Here is a 24,869-nt window from a genome sequence, read left to right as displayed (position 1 = left end):
ATTTTTGTATTGATGGTAGAGACCAGCATTACATTACTGGACTTTTAATCACATCACTGAGTCTGGTATCACACTAGCAGACCACAAAGTACTTCATGTGATGTAGTATGGATGAATCAAAAGTATTTTTCACCAAATTACCTACAGTCAAAAAATTCCATCCCAAAAACTTTACAATATTTTGTCTGTCTGTTTTGTTATCTTTCCTTGATTGCCATTTGAAGTATGTGGATAAGTGTAAAATGTAGCTTCAGCAAATGATGTAATTTCATTCTGATTGACTTTGGACACATGCCATTATACATGTACTAGGTTCACGACAATCAAGCAAAACTGAGATTTCTCCAAGGTGATGACATATGGTCACTAAGGTACCTTTAGTTTATGATACATTTTTCAATGATGACATAAAGCAAATCGATGAAGTCTGAAGTAATAAACAAGGAAGTACATGCAGGAAATACATCCAACAAAGTCATATTTTTACTCTAGAGCTGGTAAACGTTTGTCCAATAGTGATGACCACTAACTTACAGTCACTTATTTCAGTTTCTACAAAAACACACACAAATGAGTGTATACATGTCTGCACATCAACACTCTAATTCACATTGCTAAATGCAAATTGTAGTCAATTTATAATGCCAAACATTTTTCTCAAAATTTTCTTTTGACTTTAGGTCCAGTCGGATGATTTGACTGAAGTGCATTCAAAGCAAGGGTCTTCACAAATGTATTGGAACTTACATTGAAAACAACAAGGTACTACCACACACCCTGGGTCCACAGTGGTGGTGTAATTAATGAAATTGTTCAGAAAATGGATGTCTTGGAAGGATCCCTGGGACTTATGTAAGAAAGACAGAAACAAACTCTCATATAAAAATTCGTTGCTTTTGACTTTTCGAAGAAGCAGAAAAACTGCCTTGTCAAGACAATAGCTTGTCTTTCATTGTCGCTTTTCCTTATCATATAACCATTACTTTTTTCCAACATTATTGACTTTGTTTTATTAAAGAAGGAGCTGAGAAGCGCATAAAGATGTAGTCCATTGATAGAGAGAAAATCATATTGAAAAATAGTTAATGGTGATGAGTTACTTCTGAGGTGCATAATATCACGTGATGTAGTGTGCAGTATATGACATCACTGATATTGAGTCTTGCCAAACTTACAATTAGCTTCCAAATTTAAAAAAAAATTGTTCAAATAGAGCTTCTTTCACACTTAAAACAATATTTTTGGTCAAGGAGTGTTTTCTAACATTCAACGCTACAGTCCATGTTATGAGTAAAATCTACGACAAACAAACACAGGCCATGTTAATTATGAAAGTGATATTGGGATAACCAGTGAAGCAAAGCGCCCTCTATTGTCTCTTGTAAAATATGTTACTAGTGTTTCATAACATTGTGAGTTGGACAGATTTTTACTTTAGTCAATCATTTCTTTGTCTACAAAATGTGCGTTTTGAGTATGTAAATTTCAAAATTTGTAATGCCTGGATTGAAAACATCCATTTGCCATTCCATTTTATGAAAGCATCAAAACCATTATTGCAAAAAAAATGGAAAATCCTTTAGGCTAACATCTACAATGATAAAGTTTGCTGCCAAAAAAGGACTTTCAAACAAACTTGATTTTTTACAAAATGTAAACTCTACATACCCATACTCATAAATTCAATTCTGAAATCAAAAACTCTTTATGTCTTAACATTTTCCACTTTCAATAAACATTCTTTATACATATTCATATATATTAACTTACCTGTGTTACCTTTCAAACCTTTTTCTGACAATATTTTAAAACAAAGTTTTACAATTTTTTCATACCTAAAAATGCTTTACTGTATACGTTTCATCAATCAATGTGGCAATTTTGCAGTCACATACAATTCAATTCATATAATTTGCACCAATTTCAAATTCTGAAGAATACAAGCAGAAACCATATTTGTTGTCTTTCATTATAAAATATCAAAGGACTGACTATGTCTGTGAAAAGATGCACTCTACGGAGTAATATTCACCCATTGCTTCTATTAAATGACGATGAAGTTAATTTTTTAAATTGTTCAAGTCTTTTCTCTGTCTCTCACTCTCCTGTGATCAGTTTACTGTATTCTGCCTGTTTTTCTTCCTTGAATGAACTTTTCACTTGTTGTCTTTTTAGCTGTCCGTCCCTGCAGAGAAAATAACAACTATAATCAAGGATCTGCTGCTAAACATCTTACATAATGGCATATTCAGTTATATGCAAGTTCAGAGGAATTTCTATTCATTTTGTTCCCTTTCATGTGAGAAAGCTGTACGTATATTCGGCATAGAAAATGAAAGCACAGTTTTATGCCAATTTTCGTGATTGTGTATTGTGCAATATTTTGCTTTGATGCACAAACTCTCTCACAAGACACGGAATCTTCCGTCATTTTGAAGACATCTGATGTCAGTGCTATGGTTCTTGTGATTCAAAGTCACATTCCTTCCCATACCAGCCAACAAGTCACCTAACTTTGAACACATGACCACTTCCTTTCCCCAAAACCACTCTGAGTCTCTGTACATTCACAATGAAGTTACAGCTGTGATTTACTGTATAAAAACTTTTCACTATTTCATACTTACCACACTAGATCCAAGAGACCACCTTGTTTGGCAATGGCAGCTTTGACTCGGCCTGCAAACTCTACAGCTGTTTCATTCTCCTATAAAATGAAGCCACAAAGTTAGAATATTTGCCATGTTTGCAGTATGTTTATGCGTGTATATGTTAACAGTGCCATTGCTAGACTGAAAGATCCCTCACTCAAGAGCGCCCTCAAGTGACGGATCTTTCAGTCTATGCCATTGCACAAATCAAACACCGATAAAAATAGAATATTAACAATGATAAAAAAAAAATATTGCCAGGTAAGATGAAATTTAAAAGACAGTTAAAAGGTATGTTCCACCATGACTGTGACTATTTTGAAGTGCACATTAAGTCAGTCAAATATACTCTTATTGTAAGTACAGCATACAGGAAAGGTCTTTGACAAATACAACAACAGTTTACATAGATCATTAACAAAGAATCTGCCTCCAATGCTTGATTCTCTTGTACATTAGGAGCTACACATACAGTGACAGCTATCAATGGCAAAAGCATTGAACAGCTGTATCTACCAAGTGAGGTAGATATATGATATCAAAGTTCCTGTAAGGAAGATGAGACACACAAATTACATATCACAGAAACTGGAAAATGTTCATACCTGTTGAGTCATGGGTGGTAAATACCAGACATCACAGACTAGTGCCCAGCTTGAGAACATCATTACCAGATATTCTAGCAAGGAATATTTGCTGCTGTTCCAAAAGGCATCGCCAAATCTTGGATCATACTGCAGGAACAATTCAAAGAGTTAGAATTCAGCAGAAGAGTCTATGGAGAGGTATTCAAGGAACAGAATACGGCTAAAGAACGCCAATCAGATTATGTGACTTGTTACATTTGACCTTGACATAATTTGGTTGAAAAAGTCCCCAAGACAGAGAAAAGCAAGCCTAACAGAAATGCACAGAGTACGATAGGATAAACACTGTCATAAAGTCATTCTTTTGCAAAAAGATTAAAATGCCAAAAACGACTCTTGTAAATCCACAAAGCAACTGTATTGATGTTTCCTTTGTACACTCACCTTGATGGCCACAGGATATATAGTACCACCAATCTCAAAACAGCCTTTTTTGAACATCATTACAGACGTGTTGTTGATGCAAGTGCCTGGAAACATTAATAAGCGGGAAATCATGAATGAACTGTCTTTTCTACATGATTGGCTTCTTAGTTTCTCAAAAAATCAAGACAAATAGAGTTGACTGATTTTTATTTGGTAACATTATAAATAGATTTTAAATGTGAGAGAAGGGCAAGATACAGGGAATTTAGGATCAGTGTTTACACTCACATATTCATCACACACATTTTCTCCTAAAGTACATACAAAATGTGTTGATAAGGCAGACATTAAAGTTGCCGACTCATTTAATTACTGGTTAGAAAAACATGGAAGTCTTTCGGGTCTTAGGAAAGACGTATGTATGTACTTTGTATGTACTTTAGAAGAAAATGTGTGTGATGAACATGTGTGTGTAAACACTGATCTTAAATTCCCTGTAAGCTTTAGTTTAAAGGGATATACATACATACATTGGAAGACATCCCAGTAAAAATATTTGGAAATCCATACATATAAGTGTATATACTGGTATTAATTTGAACAAATGTGCTCTTCATAGACATTATTTTAGATTTATTATCTGTATTCAATACATTCATGATTTAAAGCTCATACATTGAGAGGTTGATGTGCAGAAGTTACCATCATGAATCATAGCAGAATGAATGCCAAGCAATATGTCATTGTGTTTTTTAATGATATTGCTGATGATATTGGACATCAATCTATGCGTGAAGTTTTGAATGGAAATGCTTTACTGTAAGAACACAGGTCGATTACATGCATATATTATTGATACAGAAGATTTGGTGACTGTACCTTCTGGGAAGATCAGGATTGGCAGTTTGTTAGGATCTTCGACGTGGTCCTTCATTCTGGAATGTAAAAGAGACTTGAAGTTTCAATTCTTGTGAAATGATTGCTTCTCATAAGACATGTATAGATTTGATGACTTCTGTCTAGAGAGATATACATTCATCTATTTTCTGGACACTTGACACCAGTCATGCTACCTTCAAAATACAGTTGAAGATGTATAAAAGAATACATACAATCTTTGAAGCTTCAAAAAAAATGTGTGATGAATGTTTCTCTGTATAGAATCTTGAAAATTTTGCACATACTGTGAAATAATATGAGGAAATTTGGATAATAAGAAACCTTAACTGTCAATTTTCACTGAAGTATTCAAGCGGATCCTTTAAAGGCCATAAGAAATGGTCAACCTTTTGAGGCATTTAACAAATATTGCATATAGCGTAATATGTAGACAGTGCACTGTTTCAAAATTAATCAACAAAATCCAATGATAGTTAGAGGTACCAGACTTCAGTTATGTATTGTCCAGTTGAAGAAAGTCACAAACTAATAACTACAACTCTTTTGGTGTGACTTCTGTCTTTTATAAGATATATTCCGTCACTTTATCTATTGTCAAATGAATACAAAACTAATTCTTAATGCAAAGTTGTACTTTGTTTCTCCTATGTTACAGTTTAATTACATTTACTTTTCAACTATTCTGACTGTGGTTGAGTGGATGGAAACCCAAACTAAACATCCAAGTGATGACATGGACTCACCTTCTACTCACTGCCTGTCTGTCTTTCATCTCTGACCTGTCAAACCAGATGTGAGATTCCGCTCTGCTGAAAGCTCTTTGCATCATACCAAAGAAGCCACCTTGTCTCTGACCAATCTGTAGATATGTGCAACATAGAAACATAGGTTATGACACAAAACAACCTTGTCTCTGACCAATCTGTAGATATGTGCAACATAGAAACATAGGTTATGGCACAAAACAACCTTGTCTCTGACCAATCTGTAGACATGTGCAACATAGAAACATAGGTTATGACACAAAACAACCTTGTCTCTGACCAATCTGTAGATATGTGCAACATAGAAACATAGGTTATGACACAAAACAACCTTGTCTCTGACCAATCTGTAGATATGTGCAACATAGAAACATGGGTTATGGCACAAAAGAACCTTGTCTCTGACCAATCTGTAGATATGTGCAACATAGAAACATGGCACAAAAGAACCTTGTCTCTGACCAATCTGTAGATATGTGCAACATAGAAACATGGGTTATGGCACAAAAGAACCTTGTCTCTGACCAATCTGCATGTACGTGTCACATACGGTAAAACTATGGTTATAGCAAGAAACCATGTTGTCTGTGACTGAGCAACGTATCCATGACCACAATGAATCAAATGCCAAATCTTAGATTGATGTATCATTACACATATGGATATATCAGAGATTACAAATTAAACAATACAATAAAACACTTAAGACTTATCTTTCCAGTCCTGTCACTTCCCATCTGTGAAGCCACAAATAAGCTCTATGGTGTTATACTTATTAAATGTATTTTCACCTACTTGGCATGGCATGTTACAGAATGTTTAGTCAGTAAAAATTATGTTTATAGTATCTTTGTCTTCAGGGGTCTTCAAATGTTCCATTAAATTGTTAAAATGCAACATATTAGACATGTTATGCCTTATTGGTTTTAACCAACTTGACTTGATGGTGAAATGTGAATAAGGACTTGGTCAAATATCTCTTTGAAAACTGACAGACAATTTAAGATATCTACGTGGTAATATCCAAGTTTTCTAGATTTTCTCAGTCACTTGTAGTGATGCAGTATATTGAAGGTGTGTGTAAGTTCCCTATACCACACTTTATGATGCAAGCATTTTCCCAGGAAGGCATATCCATTAGCAATACTGATGTTTATCTTCTCTAATGTATCTTCCGACAATACAGAAATTTCCAACTTTGGCATTCCTCATGTGTAAAAGGCAACAACGCCAACAAGGGAATGTTTGTTAACATCTCTGAAACAACTTGTTTGATAGATTTTAAAGCTGGTTTGTAGGTTCTTTGCAATGTTCTTCTTCTTATATGGAAATGTAAAATGTTGAGAGCTTTTTTTTTCATTTTGGTCAAAATCCATGTCTACAGATAAACAAATGAAAACTTCAACCTTCCTTATGACATGAATCAGAGTTCGCGTTTACGCAAAAATCGTGCGTATTTACGCATTGAAATTGACTCTCTACGCATTTTTTTCATCGTTATGCGTTTTCTATACGCAAAGAATAACACCGAAAGCACTCCCCACGACTGAGCTTAGGCGACAACCAGACGAAATTTGTTTCAACACATTTCTGTCAATCACTCATTTTGTGTGGAAAGTTTCGGATTCTCTGGGCGTTGTCTGAAAAATTGGCATCAAAGTCCACACGTTATCACGTTAGGCACGTTATCATGTCAGCTGTGCCTATAAATTACGTTGCTAATTTTCAGGCGAGCGATAGTTTCTGAAAGTGAGTGATTGACAGAAATGTTGCGACAAATTATATAAATGCCAACCGTGCACGATCATCGCGTCTCGCTGTTCCCAAATTTTGATCAAGCACACATGCAGCATGGCGTCGAAGCAGACAAATCTGTTTTCTTTCAACTTTGCTCTACGAGTCCGTGAAAAAAATGATTCATCGGTAGAGCTCGTCGGAATCCCGATAAATTTTGAACACTGCAGAAGTGTCTGAATGGTAACTGGTCGTTCAGGCACCAAGTCGTTTCGGCCCAAGTCGTTTCGGCCTCTCAATTTCCGGCCCAAGTCACTTCGGCACTGCAACCCAAGACGTTTTGGCATCTGTGTTTCGATTTTTTTTTCAAACTATTCAGTAATTGACTGATCCGTCATATTCGTAAGCGTGACCTTTGCGTTCTGACCAGTACTTTATGTGCATTTTGTGTGAATTTTGCCGTGCTGTTTCGTCACCGCTTTCAAACTTTTGCCGTGTCGGCGGCTATTGATATCGATAAACTTGTGTCACAGATTTGCAAATGATATGAAGTTTTTTCTTACGGTCTCTTCCCATGTTCTCACAAATATTAAAGCATGTACGTGAATGTTAGTTGACACTGTACTTTTTAGTACTTTGATTTGTAACATTACGCTCCAGCACTAGTTCCCATAGGTAGCCTTCAGTGGTGCCGAAACGTCTTGGGTTGCGGTGCCGACACGTCGGACTTGGGGCCTGAAATTCGAAGGCCGAAACGTCTTGGGCCGAAACGACTTGGTGCCGAAACGTCAAGAAACCGTCTGGATAAGCTGCCATAACTCTAACTTTTGGGTTGCCCGATGTGTTTTGACGGTCGCATGTCTAACCTTCGCTGTTACGTTTCAACATTGTTCAAGTTGTTCGTTAAACTGTTTTCATTAAAATAATGTTACATCGTACAATCCGAATATGTAGTGTAGGTTTATTCAACGGCACATTGTATTTTGCAGTCAGTTTTTTCATCAATCGAGTGCGGAAGTGAAATTACGCACTCAAATCCAGCCATTACGCAATTTTAGCAGACTAATGCGTATGCCATACGCGAGGAGAAAAAGTCACCGCGAACACTGTGAATGTTACGTACACCTGATTTCTGCTAAACAGGCTTCAAATATAGACTATGACATTACCAAGGTGAATGATTGAACTGTTAAGAATCTTTTTAATTAATTGGAGAATAGAAACACTGGAACTACTTCCTGTTTCTGTATTTCTATCAAAGTGAGACTCACCATAGCATAGCAGTTGTTTCCACCAAGTATAATGACATCGATGGGTGAGGTATGGTTGGCTACGCAGATTCCACCTCCTGCAGCTCTGTATTCCCTGAAAAACAATACAACGAGACAAAGGTTAGTTTTGCAACAATTGAGTACATCAGTGTTGTCCTTATATTTAAAAGTAGCCGGGTAATTAAAGAAAGTAGACGGGTTGACTGCGAGGGAGCGAAGCGACACGAGCAGCGAGTGAGCGTAGCGAACGAGGGGGGAAGAGCGCGAGAGGGGGGTGTCCCCCCTCTCGCAAGGCGAAAAATGAAATTTTGGAGTGGAAATGGTGTTCTCTGGTGGCATCTGAGGTGACATTTACCTGAGACTGAAACAGTACTTTTGTTTTGTGTCTTAGACGTGGCTCACATACAACAAAACAAACAAACATGATTTTGTTTTGTTTGTATGACACACTTATGGTTTTATTTGCAGTGAAGATGTAACATTTAATCTTAAATTACCCGCTGTCTGCTCATTTCATTGCTCATTTCCCATTCTTCATTACCACATAGTAGTTTCCCCAAAACCATCAAACTCATTCTATTCTAATCAAAACAAATTCGCTTTTGTTATGAAAAACATCGGTAAGATAATTCACTGTTACAGTGTTCGCATTTACGAAAAAAATGTGTATATAGAAAACTCATAACAAAGAAAAAATGCGTAGAGTCGATCAATACGTAATAATATTACGCATTGGATTGAGTCTCTACCCATTTTTTCATTGTTATGAGTTTTCTATACGCAAACGATAATAGTAAAATGTTTGCGAAAGGACTCTCCGCGACTGAGCTTAGGCGACAACCAGACGAGACGAGTACGTGAGATGAGTGAGATGAGTGAGTGTTGCAACATTTCTGTCAATCATTCATTTTGTGTGGAAAGTTTCGGATTCTCTGAGTGTAGTCTGAAAAATCGGCATCGTCGAGTCCGAGGTACGTTACCATGTCAGTTGTGCCTATGAACTTACTACGTTGCTAATTTTCAGGCTAGCGATAGTTTCTGAAACTTCTGACACAAAGTGAGTGATTGACAGAAATGTAGCAACAAATTAAATGCAAACCGCGCACGATCAACGCGTCTCGCTGTCCCCAGCTTTGATCAAAGCAGATATGCAGCATGTCGTCGGAAGGAAACAACTCTATTTTCTTTCAAATTTGCTCCACGAGTCCGTGAAAAAAATGATTCAGAGGGTCCATCGAAATACACTATCGGGCAACCCAACACGGACAACATGGAGAGGCGCAGTCGGAAATTGAAGCCAGGGGATCAGCGCCACGGTGAAGCCGTGAGCCGTACGCGTGACGATGATGCGCCGGTCGGCAACGTTCAGCAACACACATGCCTGTGACCGTGGTTTCCTAGTACGTAAAAATAATCAATGAAAAAATACCCATTCAAATAAACAGTTGCTTCTAAAAAAATCAGTTCTAGCTCATTTTGTTTTAAATCTAGAAAATGTCGGTATTGCTCTGAGAATAACTTGACTTGTTAAGAAGATCATACTCGTAGTGACCGTGACGTTTGCAGCCAGCGCGGCGGCGGAAAACTAGCTGCAGTCTCATGAACTTCGAATCGTCGATCAAAATCACATCTTTTCGGCGCTTTTTTCTCACAAATTCAGCGAAATTGAAGTTTTTCATACATAAACTAAATATATTTTTGGAATTAAGTATACCTTTCGAACGGGCTTTCTTCGGGAAAAAATTTTCCATCGGCAAGATGCCAGTGGTCGACACCACATTTCTTTTTGACGTCATCGCTAAAAATCATGACCTAAAAGATGACCTTCATACTAATCAAACCAATTACACTGCTCGTAACAAAGACAACACCATAGGCGCGTCCATCAGCCAATCACACTATTTAACAATAAAAGATCGGGCTCAAAAAGCCACAAACGGGTATTTAGAAACTGTTTTATGTTTGTGCAGTTCCATGCGGGGAAAGGGGTCGCGAAACTGCTGATCGTACGTGTACGTGTGCCGTCTAACAGCTGGCAGTGCAATCCCGAAATTACAGGTCTATAATAGAGTCTATAAAAATAATCTAATGACGTTAAAAGTAGCCGGGAAAAAATGCAAAACAGCCGGGTTATTTACCCGGTACCCGGCTTCTAAGGACAACACTGGAGTACATGCTTTTGTCCTTTAACCTGTTCACCCCAATTCCCTATAAACAGGTCCACAGTCACCAACAATAACAATGGTTCTGGGCCAAACCATGGTATTGAAAGGGTTAAAGCTATGGTTCAGAGTGACCTAATTGTTTATAATTTTTTTTAATTTGTTCCATCATCCAACAGGTGAGTGCCCACTCACTGGATTAAGTACACATAACCCACTACTCAATGAAGCAATGAGGAGCCTTGCTCAAAGACACAACACCATGCTAGAGACTCAAACTGGCCATCCTCTGATAGCGTGTCTGCTACTCTGGCTACAACCATGTCTTGAACTGACCATCCTTCGACCGAGAGTCTGGTACTGTACCCACTGAATAGAGTAGCTGGGTCAACACAATCAATTGCAACTGAAGGTCAGACAGTTCACTCAAGTAGCAACATTTTATGGTGTACTAACGCTATAAATAATGTTTTTCTCTGCCTGCTATTACATTAAAACAATGCTTGATCGAAAATTTATGATATACTGCAAAACTGTACAAGTATGAGGGTTTATTCAGTTTTTCAATGGGTAGGCACACTGCTGTATTGCTAACATGATTACTTGAACACCAAAGAGATATATGCCATCCCTTGTTTGGCACATAAATCCATCACAAACTTTCGATTCCACTTCATTCACTATTCTTTGTCATGATGGTGTTCATTATTTCAACAGATTTCTCATCAGAAAATATAATTTTGATGTTGTCCTTTTCTGCAGACAAGCACAAAGAAAACCCCTGAAAGACCCTATGTTATGACATGATCTAACTAAGGACGAAGTAGCCAACCACACTCAGAATACTGTTATGACTACTCACTTGTTATGGTATGTTACACATGCTGACAAAGACCTTCCCAATATCCGATTTGTCACAGTTGAAATGTACCAGTAGATGGAACGTTTCAACTTGCCACGAGGTAGATAGCCAATCACTGCATAGGACAGCATACACCAGCTGATTCCAATCACAAGTAGTGAGAGTCTGAAAACAAATCACGTGGGATTAGATGTACACTGAAAGATCCTTCATTCGAGGGTGCTCTATGCTTGGGGGGTGGGGGGATGGTGGGGGGGGTAGAGAACGCCCTCGAATGACAGATCTTTCAGTCTAGATGGTGCAGGTGAGACAAAGAAAGTAAATGGGGACAAATACATGTTCAATTAATGTACATATTTAGATAATTAATTTAGATTGATGACAGAAGCTTTGGAAAAATCACTAACTGACTATATCTCACTACATTGTACCATATTTTGAATAATAAGTTAAGGTTGTACGAAATGTACGAAGTGAAATTGATTTACAGTTGCTTTTCAAGGACTACTTAGACTAATCCTTTGCACTTGTGCATGTACGCTAGACTCTGACATGTCAAGAATTTACAACAGTGATGAAAACAACGTGATTACTACAATATTGAAGGATGCATACAAAAGTGATTTTCTTGTGAATGATTGAGGACTTTCTGCCATACTGAATCCCTGAATTGAACAAAATTTTGTACACTCACAATTTTGAAAGAAAAACAATTGACAAGTTTTTTTCAAAATTACTTACCTAAATGGCAAGAGGATAAAATACCTGATCACAAACCCTAGACCCCATAGTACTGTAAGTCGAAGACTGTAAAATTAAAGGGTAGTAAAAATTAGCATTTTTATAAATATCTTCTTTCAGTGCATATGGCATACTGACAGACATGTCCATTCCATGACTATTTGGAAGTTAATCACGCTGACCACATCCTGAAAAAGTAGACATGACCATATTGTACAGAATAACAATTTTGAGGTCTATCTTACCTTAAATGTTGATAATTTTGATTTGTTCTTGTTAAAAGGTTCCATGAAGACAATTCTGTGAAAAGTTGGGAATGTAGCAATTAAACATGCATTATCTAAAATCATGGGACAAATAGAAAGTAAAATATACATAATTATGTTATCCATGGAGCAGTTTTCCTTCAGCTTGAATTCATTATATTTGCGTACAAGCACTAGATAAAAGAACACCATTGTAAAACGTTACAGGTTGTACTACTGCAGAGTATCTTGCTTTGGCTTTCTTTATTGACACAGTATCAAAGTGTACAGTAACGGGTGTCACTTTGATATCTATACATTTCTAACAGAGTGCGTTTCAAATTTTCTATTTAATACATGTTAAGCTCATCCCTACACTGAAACAAAATTATTTTTGTGTGTGTGTGTGTTGACAGCAGGTTCCCAAACAGTAATGTTGGTAACAAATCATGAAAGAGATAGTTTTATTTAAAACTTCTTCTTCTAACAGTACCAGTAAAAGTCACTAGGATTTGCCATGTCAACATCCCTTTCTGCAAACATCTCATCACAATTGCTTATTGTTCTTTGAATCGGAAAGTATAACAGTTTTTGCAAACTATAATTTTGAAATCAGGGTAGACATACAATGCAGGAACATGATCATTTACCTTCTGCATCAAATCTTTTTGTGACATCATCATCGATGATTGACTGCAAAACAAGAGTAGTGACCTCATTAATACAATGGTAATACAATGGAACATACATAAGCAGGGTCGTAGTTAGGTATTCAAACAGGAGAAGGCAGTGGGAGGGACAAGCTATGAGGCAACAAAGTGAGGACCTGTCAGTGCAAGAAGATTTCCCTCCCACCATGGGAACATTTCAAATCTGAACACAGTAACAAGTGCTGCATTGTCCTGATGAGCCAAATCTAAAATTGTATAATATGCAAAATATTTTTTCATTGTTTAAATTTAACGACAAATAAAGCAATGCTGTTTACTTGATTCATTACAGATACACTGATTTCTCAGAGAGGAAATCTTGAATACTGCAAGTTGTTCTTCCCATGCAAGAAAGCTCTGATCTCGACCACAGACAGATGAGTATCAATGCTGCGTATCTGTGTTGAGTGGGAGACTCATTAAAAGAAATCAGCTAGAGAGCTATTGGAAAGTGATCTAACATCTCTCCACTTAAGTTTCTTCTATTCAATGATGGCAAGGTGCAAGTACATACTGCAACATCAAATGACTGCATGGGAAATATTGGAAAGAAGACATCTGGTTAGAAAGCTTCATTACAATACAGAATAAATCAATACAATACCAGTGATGGCAGTGATGGTAGAATTGTTTAAAATATACATGCTTACCTCCACTCCACCTTTCAGGAAATAACAAATGTCAGAAAGGTGAAAGTCATGTTTCAATTTCCTTTCAATGGAACCATTTTCACCAGCGACAGCTTCTGTCAAACTTTTTGGTCCATTTCTTTCAATCAACTCTGAAAATAAAGGGAATAAAAAGGTAATTAATGTATTGTATTTGACTTTCTTGTTTAGTTATCTACATATGAATACATGTTTAGCATTCCAGAGGAATGACCTGACCCTTCTGACACTTCCTGAAAGAAAACAACAGTTTCCAAACTACAATACATCAATTCATCAAACTATTATTTCAAACTGTGTTTTTCTATTTCAAACAATGTGTGTTTTTTTCTAAAGTGTAATCACTCTTCCAAGTTTGTAAAACGCAAAACAGCGCAACATTCATACCATTCACTGTGACATTTCACCACTATAAATGACAACAATTACTATGTCTTTGTGGTGCACATGAATAAACTTGGCAAGTTGACCATTGGAACAGGCAATGAGTACAACTAACAAGACACTTGGATAACTTTTACAAACAAACCACATGTATATTGCAATTGTCTTTGACGAACATGGTTGAGGAATACTGGCAGAACATCTAATTATGCATTTGTTCATGTAAAGGTCAAGAGAGCTGGATTGAAACCAAGTTTTTTAACAATAGACCAAGGTTAGAGAGATCACCTGCCAAGAGCATGTGTATTAACATTAACACAAGTAATACATGACTAGATCAATATCATGTTCAGTAAATGAGTAACTGTAAATGTCAACACGGATGATCCAAGCCACCTATGATGATATTTACATGTCTGTATCTAAGGTTAATGTGTCCGTAATGTACACAACAGGATAAATCTGTGTTACATTTTAAAATGGTGTTTTATCTATTCTGGTATAACCCTTTCACCGTGACAGTTTGGCAAAAAAGCCATTTTTATCGAAGGTGATTGTGAACCTGTTTACAGGTAATTGGGAGTGAATTGGTTAAAAATAAACAGGTGATCGAACTAAGTCCACTTCAGGCAAAGTTTAGTATTGTTGAACATCAGCGTCTTCCACCCCCCCCCCCCCCCCCCCTACCCATGATATCTCTAAAAATTCTGAATCAAAAACTCAACTTTGCATAAGCTAAATGCAATTTGCGCTTTACCAATTGCTGTACAATCATATTGAAAAAATATCCTCTGACATTACGCCTATGAATGAGTTACTGTTTTGCTTGAATGATACATAAACTAACATGGGACATTGATGAACCATTAATTGTACTGGTTAATTTTAAACAGAAATTCAACTTGCTGTAGAGCACCTGGGAAGGAAGAATTTCCACCGCATGAGCGGAAGAATAAAATGTCCTTTGTTGTATTTCATTATAAACAGAACTTGTCTAGCAAATATGATGTATCCATATGATAACGCTATTAATGCACAACAGTTCTCTTTGAGGCAAGAAATTTTCATATGACATTTAATTTGTGTATTTTCTAACACACAGGAATTATGATTTCAAGATATTCCTTCAAAGAGCAGAGAAATTTTGTTTGCTGAAAAAGACTTTTGATACATATACTTATTTTATGTTGCAGAATTACAGCTCAAACTTGTAAAAGTTTGAAGACATCAAAATTTTTCACTCAGAGTTTTTAACTGATATCCGGGAAAACACCAAATAAGCTTACCTTGTGCAGTAACCACTGTTCCATTTCTAACAACACCACCACCGCTATTTTCATTTGCACGAGCTATCCTCTGTTTACCCCACTGCAGGTTGAAAAAATATCAATAGATATTAAATGACATGCATCTAACTATCTGCTCACATAAAAATTTGACATTTGTTATCATTGCATCATGATCTCAGAGAAAAAATTCTCACAGCTAAGTTTATAGGAATTCAAGAGTTGGTAATTAAAACTGTGGAGATCATCTTGCAGAATGATTACAGAGGATAAAATTAAATGCACATTTGTTCTTGAACATGTAAACAGGTACCACACTCCGTTATATCATTACGCTGTCTGAGTTAATTGCTATTATACATTTAACCCTTTTCCTGCCAGACAGTATCACCTCCCCATCAGCCAAGTCAGTAAAAAGCGGTAATGAGCCAAAACATGACGTATTTTCACCCACTTGGCTTGGTCTGTTATAGCATCTTTAGTCCAAAAAAAATCAAGTTTACTGTATTTATGTTTTCAACAGCTTTCAAATGTACAGTATTATGTTAAAATACACCATATGGAATATGTTGTGTTTCATTAATTTTAACCATCTTGACCTGGTGGTGAAATATGGACTTGGCAGGGTTAATCTAAAGAATACATTTTTTTCACGTTTACACATATCAATACAGCATGCAGAACATAAATATTGTACCTGTAAATGACATTTCATTAGAATAAACTTCTGAAGCATATTGTCCAAAATTCATATCAGCATGCATACAAGTGTACGTCCTTTTGTAGCTGAACTAGCATACATCAACATGAACTGGCCATTGCCTTTGTTTGAACAAAAGGACGGTACAAAGTTTGAAGTATTGAGTTTGACACCATAGACCCTCGAGAAAAACAAGGGTCTATGTTGACACCTATTATTTGCATTGATAAACCAATGCAGAGTGTTTCTGTAGGCAAACATGACACAATCAAATAATAATATCATTTTACAGAGAATGTGTGTGTTTCCTGAGAGGTCTCACTGAGTCAACTTGAAGATGACAAAGTGAGACATTACGTTACATAAAGCCATGTTCTTATTATACTGCGTTGGCCTTTGAGTGTCATCATTTTCTAAAGGTTCATAGGGTCACTTAACCAACATAGAACGTGTAACCTTGATTATTCATGCATAAGGCAATTATCTCAGTTGCTTGATCTAGACATAACTGTGAGTACACTGCCACACTACACTGGCCATATCCCTACTGTATTGTATCTCTTTGTAGTCTAGACAAACATGATTTTCTGTAAGAACATGTTATTAAACATTGTTTAAGAGAAAAATGCCTTGTCATGTATTGTTAACAAACTTGAAAATTGCAGTGCTATTGGCTATTTGACAGAACACACAGAGGTATCATATATGAATAAGGTGTGTTTGATCTCTTTTCAACTGGCGTATTAAACAATGGGTAGAGAATTCAACAATGAATTATTTAGTACAACTAGTCCCGAGATAAAAAGAAAGCGACGCCCTTTAAACAAATGAAATTGCTTATATGCTAGCAAGATTCAGGGATGTTTTTGATGTCCCTGAACAGGAATATGTGTTGTAGAGCTCATGTACACTTGATCAGTACTGGGTTAACTTTGAACATTGGAATTCTTCTGAATTCTAATTACATAACTTAAATGGATAAATTCTTTCAATAAAATACCAAACTAAGAATTGGATCATCTACAGTATGTTGCAAATACTAATTGTCTCACTTTCTCTAATTTTCAAGATTTTATTTTTGAATTATACATTCATACAAAAATTAAAGTTTGTACAGGAGCAGTGTTGTGGTACACAATGGTATATATAATTTATAATTATATAAATCTATAATGGTATAAAAGTTATAATCACCAATACTGCTTTTAATTTTGACGATGAGGTGATAAAACACATGGAAAACTGAATCATGATATATGATCTGAATTGACATGAAGTAACGGGTGTATTTCAATGAATGTACTTTATATCATACATAATTAAAAATTTATATGTAGTTACTGATACAATGAATGACACTTTTGTGTACAGCATGTTTTACCACAAAAATTTATTCAATATTTATTAATTCTTTGGTGAAACAATCTCAATTGTTTGTTTTTATTTGTAAGTGTACAAGCGACCTAGCGGCCGATATAGCTCCGCTGTGTTTATAACTATTTTTGACACATGTTGATGAAGAAGGTGGAAATCTTTGATAGCTCAATGCAGTGGCCAGAAAAAAGTGGCTAAAATAACTGCAAAAATACACAATTGAAGATTTCATCATACTTTGAATATATCACATCGGATCATCCCTAAGAACATGTCAACCAAAGCTATCAGATGAGTAGTTTTTTGAGAATAAAATCTTCTGACCAAAAATGGCAACAATTGCCCCCCCCCCCAAAAAAAAATTGCAGATTTCATCATAACTTCAAAAGATCAAATTTAGTTCATCTATAAAAACCTGTATACCAAATTTCAAAGCTGTTAGACCAGTACTTTTTGAGAAACATATGTTTTGACCAAAAATAACTAAAATTGCCCAAAAAATTCAAAATTGCAGATTTCATCATAATTTCAATAAATATAATTTAGTTCATCTATAGAAACCTGTATACCAAATTTCAAAGCAATCAGATGAGTACTTTTTGAGAAACAAATTTTTTGACCAAAAAGCAGCAAAATTTGCCTAAAAAAAATTCTGCAAATTTCACCACAATTTGAACAAATCTGATGGAGATCACCCCTAGGAACCTCAATACCAAGTTTTAAATCAATCCGACATGCGCTTTCAGAGAACATGATTTTTTACCAAAAACAGGAAAAATTGCCCCAAAAATACAATTATGCAAATTTCACCACAATTTGAACAAACTTGACTGAGGTTACCTCTAGGAACCTCTATACCAAGTTTCAAATTAATCTAACTTGAAGTTTCAGAGAAGAAGATTTCTTGACCAAAAACAGGAAAAATTGCCCCAAAAATACAATTATGCAAATTTCACCACAATTTGAATAAACTTGAGTGAGGTCACTCCTATGAACCTCCATACCAAATTTCAAAGAAATCTGACTTGCGGTTTCAGAGAAGAAGACCATTGTTGACGGACGGACGGACGGACGACGACGACGGACAATCAGCCTATCGGATAAGCTCCGCGTCTCTGACAGCGGAGCTAATAACTGTATAAATAAGTATGGCATGTACAATGTATGATGCATGTCTAAATATTAAATTTTATTGGATCATGAGCACCATACTTTGGAGCAAAAAAAATTCCAATGGTATACAAATATGAGACATACTGTAAAACAGTGATTTGCAATGTTTGGCAATTCTTCCATCCTCTTTGTGTCTCCCCACAATAGATTTATCAAAGGACTGAAATTAATAACTTTTGAAGTCTCTTTGACTAAGTGCGATAAGGTCAAACTTTGAAAAAAACTTAATATATACACAACTATATAAGTGTGTGTGTGTGTGTGTGTGTGTGTGTGTGTGTGTGTGTGTATATATATATATATATATATATATATATATATATATATATATATATATATATATATATATATGAACAGTTCACCATTTCTATTTCAGAAATAGATCCCAAATGAAAGTTTGAACAATAACGCAAGCAACCTTAAGAGACACAAAAACTTCACCGACTGCATCGGATATAAAACAAATCCCAGGTTTGTCCTTGAAAAGACTTCAGTGAATCCTATGCTTTGATTCATGCTTCTTATGTTACTCAAATACCTCCATGTGTCATAATGTGTTTGAGTAATAGCAACTCGCCAGCACCAATATAATAAGGTCATATTAATGCCTGCAACGCGTAAGCACTGTGTTATGACTATGAGCTAAACTGCTTATGACCTCGATCACAAAACAATGGCCTTCTGCCAGAAATCAAAGGAGGCATTCACAGATGGAAGAACACCTGTTAAACTTAAAAATACGTTACTGGTAAAATTAAACATGAAAATAACATCCGTTACATATAAGCGATTTAAGCTCACCTCAAAAATTTTCAGAAGTGTTGTCACATAGATTCTCCGAACTCCCACTTCGATACCAAGGGCAGCGGGTATTATAACCATGGCGTAAAAGGCCATAAGAGGGGTAAGTGTAAAACCCAACACGAGAAAGAACAGCTGTTGATCCATTGTCTCTTTCGGTGATTGTGAAAACTCTTGCGGTAAATAGAGTTTCTGTCGTCAGATTCACAGACAATCAATGCGCGTGTACGTATTCTGTGGTTATTCCTAGCATTTGGAAAGGTTTTCCCCGCCTCACCTGCAACGTGTAACCATCGCGCCGGCGATTCATTCAGTATTAAAGATATAGAGGTCGTAGTAATGGGTCAACGGCCGTTGTGTCGTGACCTGATAAGTCGAAATGCAAAGTAGCTGTTCTAAGAACAGCTGATCAAGTCTACAGTCTACGGTTTTACGTGCGAATGTTACGTTCGCCTGTAGGGTACCGACCCAATCTTTTTCTGAATCTCTAGTATTGAGGATAGTCAGACGGACCAAGCGGTAGTCGATGTCGCAAGACTGCATCAATCTAGCGTTGAATCATTGTGGTATTGGTTACACCCTCCGACGCAGCAGCTGAATGAGCTTTTTGTCAGGATGCAACTACTGAACTGGACCTCGTACGATTCGTACGATAGAAAAACAATAATTGTAACGCTGAGTTCACTGCTTTTCCTGCAGTCATTAGATTCGTCATACATATCGCTAAAAACAATATAAAATGTGATCAGCATTTTCAATATTAATTAATATAGGAACATTATCAATTAAAAACAATTTTTCTTAAATTTATTGGTATATTAATGGGAAAATATTCGGAAAATAAAAATATCGTACGACAGTTTGGAAATTCGCCACTAGAAATAAGACGGGTTTCCTCTGTTAAAATAAACGGGCTTGAGTGGAATCGACGACAAAATGGCTCCCGCACCGGTCGCCGTTTCACCGCTTATTAAGGTAGGTGGTAGTAAAACGAGTGCTTTCTGCTAGTAAATGTATAAACAACTCTTCGTAGACCGTTTGTGTCTCACCCCATCATTTACAGTACATGGCCAACAATAAACAGTTCCGCAGAACAACAGTCAACACGGCACCTAACGGCAGTGTGAACTGTGTAAAGTTTTGTACTCAATCATGATCACTGCTAGTCTAGATTCTATTCGTCCGCTTGCCTCCGTACCTCCGACCGGTCGGAGGCAAGCGGACGAATAGAATCTAGGCTAGATCACTGCAGGCTGTGTAGCTGCAGTACAGTAGCCCGAGGTTTTGCCTGGGTGTTTTGGTCAGACGGCAAAACCAGTGACGGCCAACCCAAACACCAAGTCAAAACCTCGAGCTACTGTACTGCAGCTATGCAGGCTTGTTCTTACTCTACGTTAGTACGTACATTCATTTACAAGCATTCATAATGTACATGTAATTTGGACGGAGCATGGATGTAAAAAATAGGAGGATACAGGACACTCCTTTGATCCTTTGTTCAAGGGATAGTTGCCCCCGATTTGTTATCTCGTAATCCCGTAACGGGATAAGCGTGTTATTTTATTCATAGCGTGCCTTCTGGTTGTCATCGGTAAACGTCGAGTCTTTCCGTGCATTACCACAGACAGCGTCAAAAATAGCGTTTTTTGGAAATCGTTTATATAAGACTTTAGTTTTGGCGTAACAGTTCTATCAGCAGTGTCTTTGAACGTCTAGAAACGTGACTTCAAACGGGTGAACCATGGAATGAACGACGAACGCATTTGCACGCAATCCTACGGGGACGAACTATTGGCGTACCGCAAATATAGCCCAACTTCAACTGCCAGGCGAACCAGCACTTAGGACAAACATTTTTAAAAAGAGTTCATACCTTGAACCTCCTAATTATGAAAAAATCAGACTTCCTCGGCTAGATCCTTTGTAAGTGAGAGTGATTTTACAACAAGAGGACTTTATCCAAGTCTCTTCAAAAGAATAGTCATTACTTGGTCAAATATGCATCAATTTCTCAGTCTTTGGTTTGTTTGAGCTTTGTTCAGTCTTGGCATTCAACACAAGCAATTTCATAAGTTTGAAAGTTTTTTTTTATGCATTTGGCAACAATAACTTGATGTACACGATATTATGAGTGAAGTTGGTGTGTCTGAGCCGTCCTGATCGCGGCAACCATGCCACAGCTTCAAAGACCAGCGTAGACAAAGAGATAACAATAGGTGTGAAAGGGATTATAGGGCTGTCCTGTATCCTTCTATTTTTACATCCATGGACTGAGTACAACTAGGTTAGACTATGCGTTGTTGTTCGTTCATTTACCATTTATAATCCGCATATAAATTATCATCATAAAATTATCATTGTGTGCAATCTAATCATACCTTTTCATTCTCGATTCTACAGGCAGCAAGATACACTGCCTTACTTGGAGGGTTGTTCTATGGTGGCAGAAGACAAGGTGAGACTTTTCATACCAAGGAGGATCAAATTCATTTAGTATGTGGTTGGCCTTGGGGAAAATTTAGGCTGGTTTGTTAGTCCAGTAGACATTCGGCAACACTGATTGGTGTCATAGTAAACAACCAAACAAGCTTATGGGTTGGCTTGCATTGGTTCTGTGGCGATGACCCCTGACACGATCGATGCACCACAGCGCCACTACTATGCACAGCTACAGCAGGGGTAGATCACAATACACCAAACCATACTCAATACTTCAATATGTAGTTAAAAATTATGCTTAGTAAGACTGTTCATTTAAAGATTTCTTTGCTGTTAAATAAAGATATTAGAAGGGGGATGTACACTCTGTCAGACTTTTAAACTTCATCAATCATGTGTGGTACATATATACCCCTTTACTTGCCAGACAGTATTACTTCCCTATCTGCCAAGTCAGAATAAAGCAGTATTGAGCCAAAACATGACATATTTTCACCCACTTGGCTTGGTATGTTATAGCAGCTTAGTCTGTAAAAATCTTGTTTACAGTATCTCTGTCTTCAGGGACCTTCAACTCTTCAAGTCTTTGTTAAAATGCACCATAAGGGACATGTTTTGCGTCACTTATTTTAAACAACTTACCCAATGGTGAAATATGAACATGGCAGGATAAGGGATACAGAAGTCAGTGTCTGTATACAACAGAAAAACTTTGCTCAGCTTTGTCAACTTTTCAATCACCCTCAGGGTAGTAATATTTGCAGTCTTTCCATTCAGTATCATACAGATGGGGTTCCTCTGAACTATAGCCTACAATTTATCGTTCCTTTTTGTTCTTGAACCTAGTACACTTGCAAAAGGTGGAAGACCAAAAGAAAGCCTTCTTAGAAAAAGAAAAAGCTAAGAAAGAAAAGCAAGAAGCAGCGGCCAAAGCAGGTGAGGGCCAGTAAGAGTGATGTTAATTATGCTGGCTTCTTGGCAGGCAAGTATTCATTATTGAATAGTCAAGTGCACCTGTGAGCTGTGCAGTGTTCCTCCTGTGCTGTGGTTTATTGTTGTATTGAGGCAAACTCTTTAAATTATGCCTACATGACGGTATCTTGTTATTTTTTTTAACCTTCAGTGCTGTGCATGGTTGAAACATAGGCTGAGTCACTGAAACATAGGCTGAGTCACTGAACGCTATGGTGTCCACTTTACATTTTTATGATGAATCTCAGTATCTTTATTTGTAGAAGTGATCCTCCTAACAAACGTCACTTCACATTGGCATTCAGTTTACTCATAAATGTTTTGACCATGCATAGGGTGCACCCTATAAAGTCTGTGTGTATATTTTGTCAGCATATCATGTCACAAGCTAACAGACCAGTAACATTCAGAACAACTGCTTTCTAACATGTTAATCTTCACCTGGAAATATTCACACTGTTGATACAAATGTACACACTGTAAAATTCCTAACTGAAGCTACAAGTTCCAATAATTCTCTTACATGTGGTATACATGCCCTCAATAAAGCTACATTATACATGTATGTATCAGGGAAGCCTAATTTAATCTAGGGCTTAATTAGGGCTTCTTTGAGGAATTTTACAGCTGTATTCATTGCACTTAGAGTAACATTGATGGCTGACTCGCAGCATGTTTGCAAGGTTATATCTGATTGGTCGATTGTCACTATTCACAGCCACTTAGGGAGTCTATTTGTATTGTTTTCATTATATTGGTAAGATTCAGCCACCCAATTGGATAACAGCTTCGAAATCGCTGCGAGTCGGCCCAACATTGATAACTATAACGGCACTAATGTGTTTAGATATTAGTGTCTGCCAATATGGTGAATGTCCTTTGTATCCTATGTCAAGTACATGTAAAGGGACAAAGTCTCCAAGTTTTCAAATTATTATTATTATTTTAATTGTTGTTTCATGTATGAAGTTCTGCCAAAGAAACATATTGAATTGTCAATCATCAGAGCTCTACTCACGCTTTAGGCATACACGGAACATGTAAATATGTTGATGACATCATTTCTACCCGGTAGTATGTACCAAATTTTCATTACAGCATTCATTACTGTATCTACAAGCAGACAGGGAGTAGACATCTGACATCTGACAATTAACATGTTTTAGTGAGTGGAACAACAAGTAATGCCTTATCTGAAGCAAAAGTAACCAAAATCATCGGAAAATAGTGATTTTTGCAATTTTAATCTGATCACCAAAATAAAAGCTGATAGAAAATGCATTTACTGTCAAGTGTGATGGTAGTATAGTAAAACTAGGTGTCATTTGCTAACCTCGTAGAAGCTCACTAAGTATTACTCATAATATCAAGTGTGTGTGTCATTTCATTGCTTCGCTTCATAATCTTACATTCCAAAGTTAATTCACAGAGTCAACGGGTTTACACTAATGGATGTCTATTTTATGCTTTGCAGAAGGTGACTCTATACTTAAGTAACTTTCTCAGCATGAGCTTGCGAAGAAATACCTGTGGTGCCATGTGAAGAGATGAGCACTTATTTAAATCTGAGTGCTATTTCCTCTTTAAGTTATGGTAGCTTTGTGGTGTGTCTTTTATGAACTAGAATTGTGATGTGTTTTCAACTGAGTAGACATCTTACATTGTACAACCCCCATTTCATCAATTGTTAATATATTTTGTACCAAACTCTCTTCTGAGTGAGGGTGGTCATGATTAAAGAGTTGAGATTTTAAATTGCCTGTGCTGTTGTTTTTTGTCATGTGTAACAAGGACTGTAGACTACCTGACTGAAAACTGATTGGTCATAAGTAGTTAACCATGTACAAAAATCACTCTGCCGAAGCTATAACCTTCTTCAGCTCTGAGATTAACGCTTAGTGTTGCTGTTGGATATCATAACATGTCTGTGTCGTCAATTTTGATGCGTCAGAACTTTCTTGCATCCATCTTCGATGTGCTCATCAATGTAAACGAACAACATGGCGGCCCATATTTCCC

General features: G+C 36.8%; 1 protein-coding gene and 1 long non-coding RNA gene across 3 annotated transcripts; one reads left to right on the top strand and one right to left on the bottom strand.

The window, feature by feature from the left end:
• Positions 1-1,444: 1,444 nt before the first annotated feature.
• Positions 1,445-20,121, bottom strand: LOC139119856 (glycerol-3-phosphate acyltransferase 3-like). The gene is made up of 14 exons (XM_070683778.1): positions 19,440-20,121; positions 15,392-15,473; positions 13,704-13,834; positions 12,994-13,036; positions 12,344-12,398; positions 12,099-12,164; positions 11,358-11,522; positions 8,334-8,427; positions 5,308-5,423; positions 4,544-4,599; positions 3,683-3,768; positions 3,257-3,385; positions 2,628-2,707; positions 1,445-2,185 (listed from the first exon to the last, which is right to left on the bottom strand). Exons 1-14 carry the CDS (start codon positions 19,584-19,586, stop codon positions 2,098-2,100), a joined length of 1,338 nt encoding a protein of 445 aa, XP_070539879.1. The 5' UTR covers positions 19,587-20,121; the 3' UTR covers positions 1,445-2,097.
• A 155-nt stretch (positions 20,122-20,276) lies between these two features.
• LOC139119857 (uncharacterized) lies at positions 20,277-24,605 on the top strand. Of its 2 annotated transcripts, none has more exons than XR_011549009.1 (4): positions 20,277-20,414; positions 21,840-21,894; positions 22,725-22,814; positions 24,325-24,605. It is a non-coding gene; the product is annotated as an uncharacterized lncRNA (long non-coding RNA). The 2 variants fall into 2 exon arrangements; XR_011549008.1 differs by having other exon boundaries at positions 22,725-22,860.
• The last annotated feature ends 264 nt before the right edge of the window (positions 24,606-24,869 follow it).

This window comes from Ptychodera flava, chromosome 20 (genome assembly GCF_041260155.1).
Source record: "Ptychodera flava strain L36383 chromosome 20, AS_Pfla_20210202, whole genome shotgun sequence".
In the NCBI taxonomy this organism is placed as follows: domain Eukaryota; kingdom Metazoa; phylum Hemichordata; class Enteropneusta; family Ptychoderidae; genus Ptychodera; species Ptychodera flava.
The sequence above is the reverse complement of the archived record's forward strand: the minus strand, read 5'-3'. Positions and strand labels throughout refer to the sequence as shown.

Excerpts from the sequence above, each read along its gene's own strand:
- LOC139119856 (XM_070683778.1), bottom strand. The coding sequence starts at position 19,586 with ATGGATCAACAGCTGTTCTTTCTCGTGTTGGGTTTTACACTTACCCCT. Across the intron at positions 12,399-12,993 it reads AAAAAGATTTGATGCAGAAG|AATTGTCTTCATGGAACCTT; the intron begins GTAAATGATCAT and ends AACTTTTCACAG. Across the intron at positions 8,428-11,357 it reads TGTGTAACATACCATAACAA|GGAATACAGAGCTGCAGGAG; the intron begins GTGAGTAGTCAT and ends ATTGTTTTTCAG.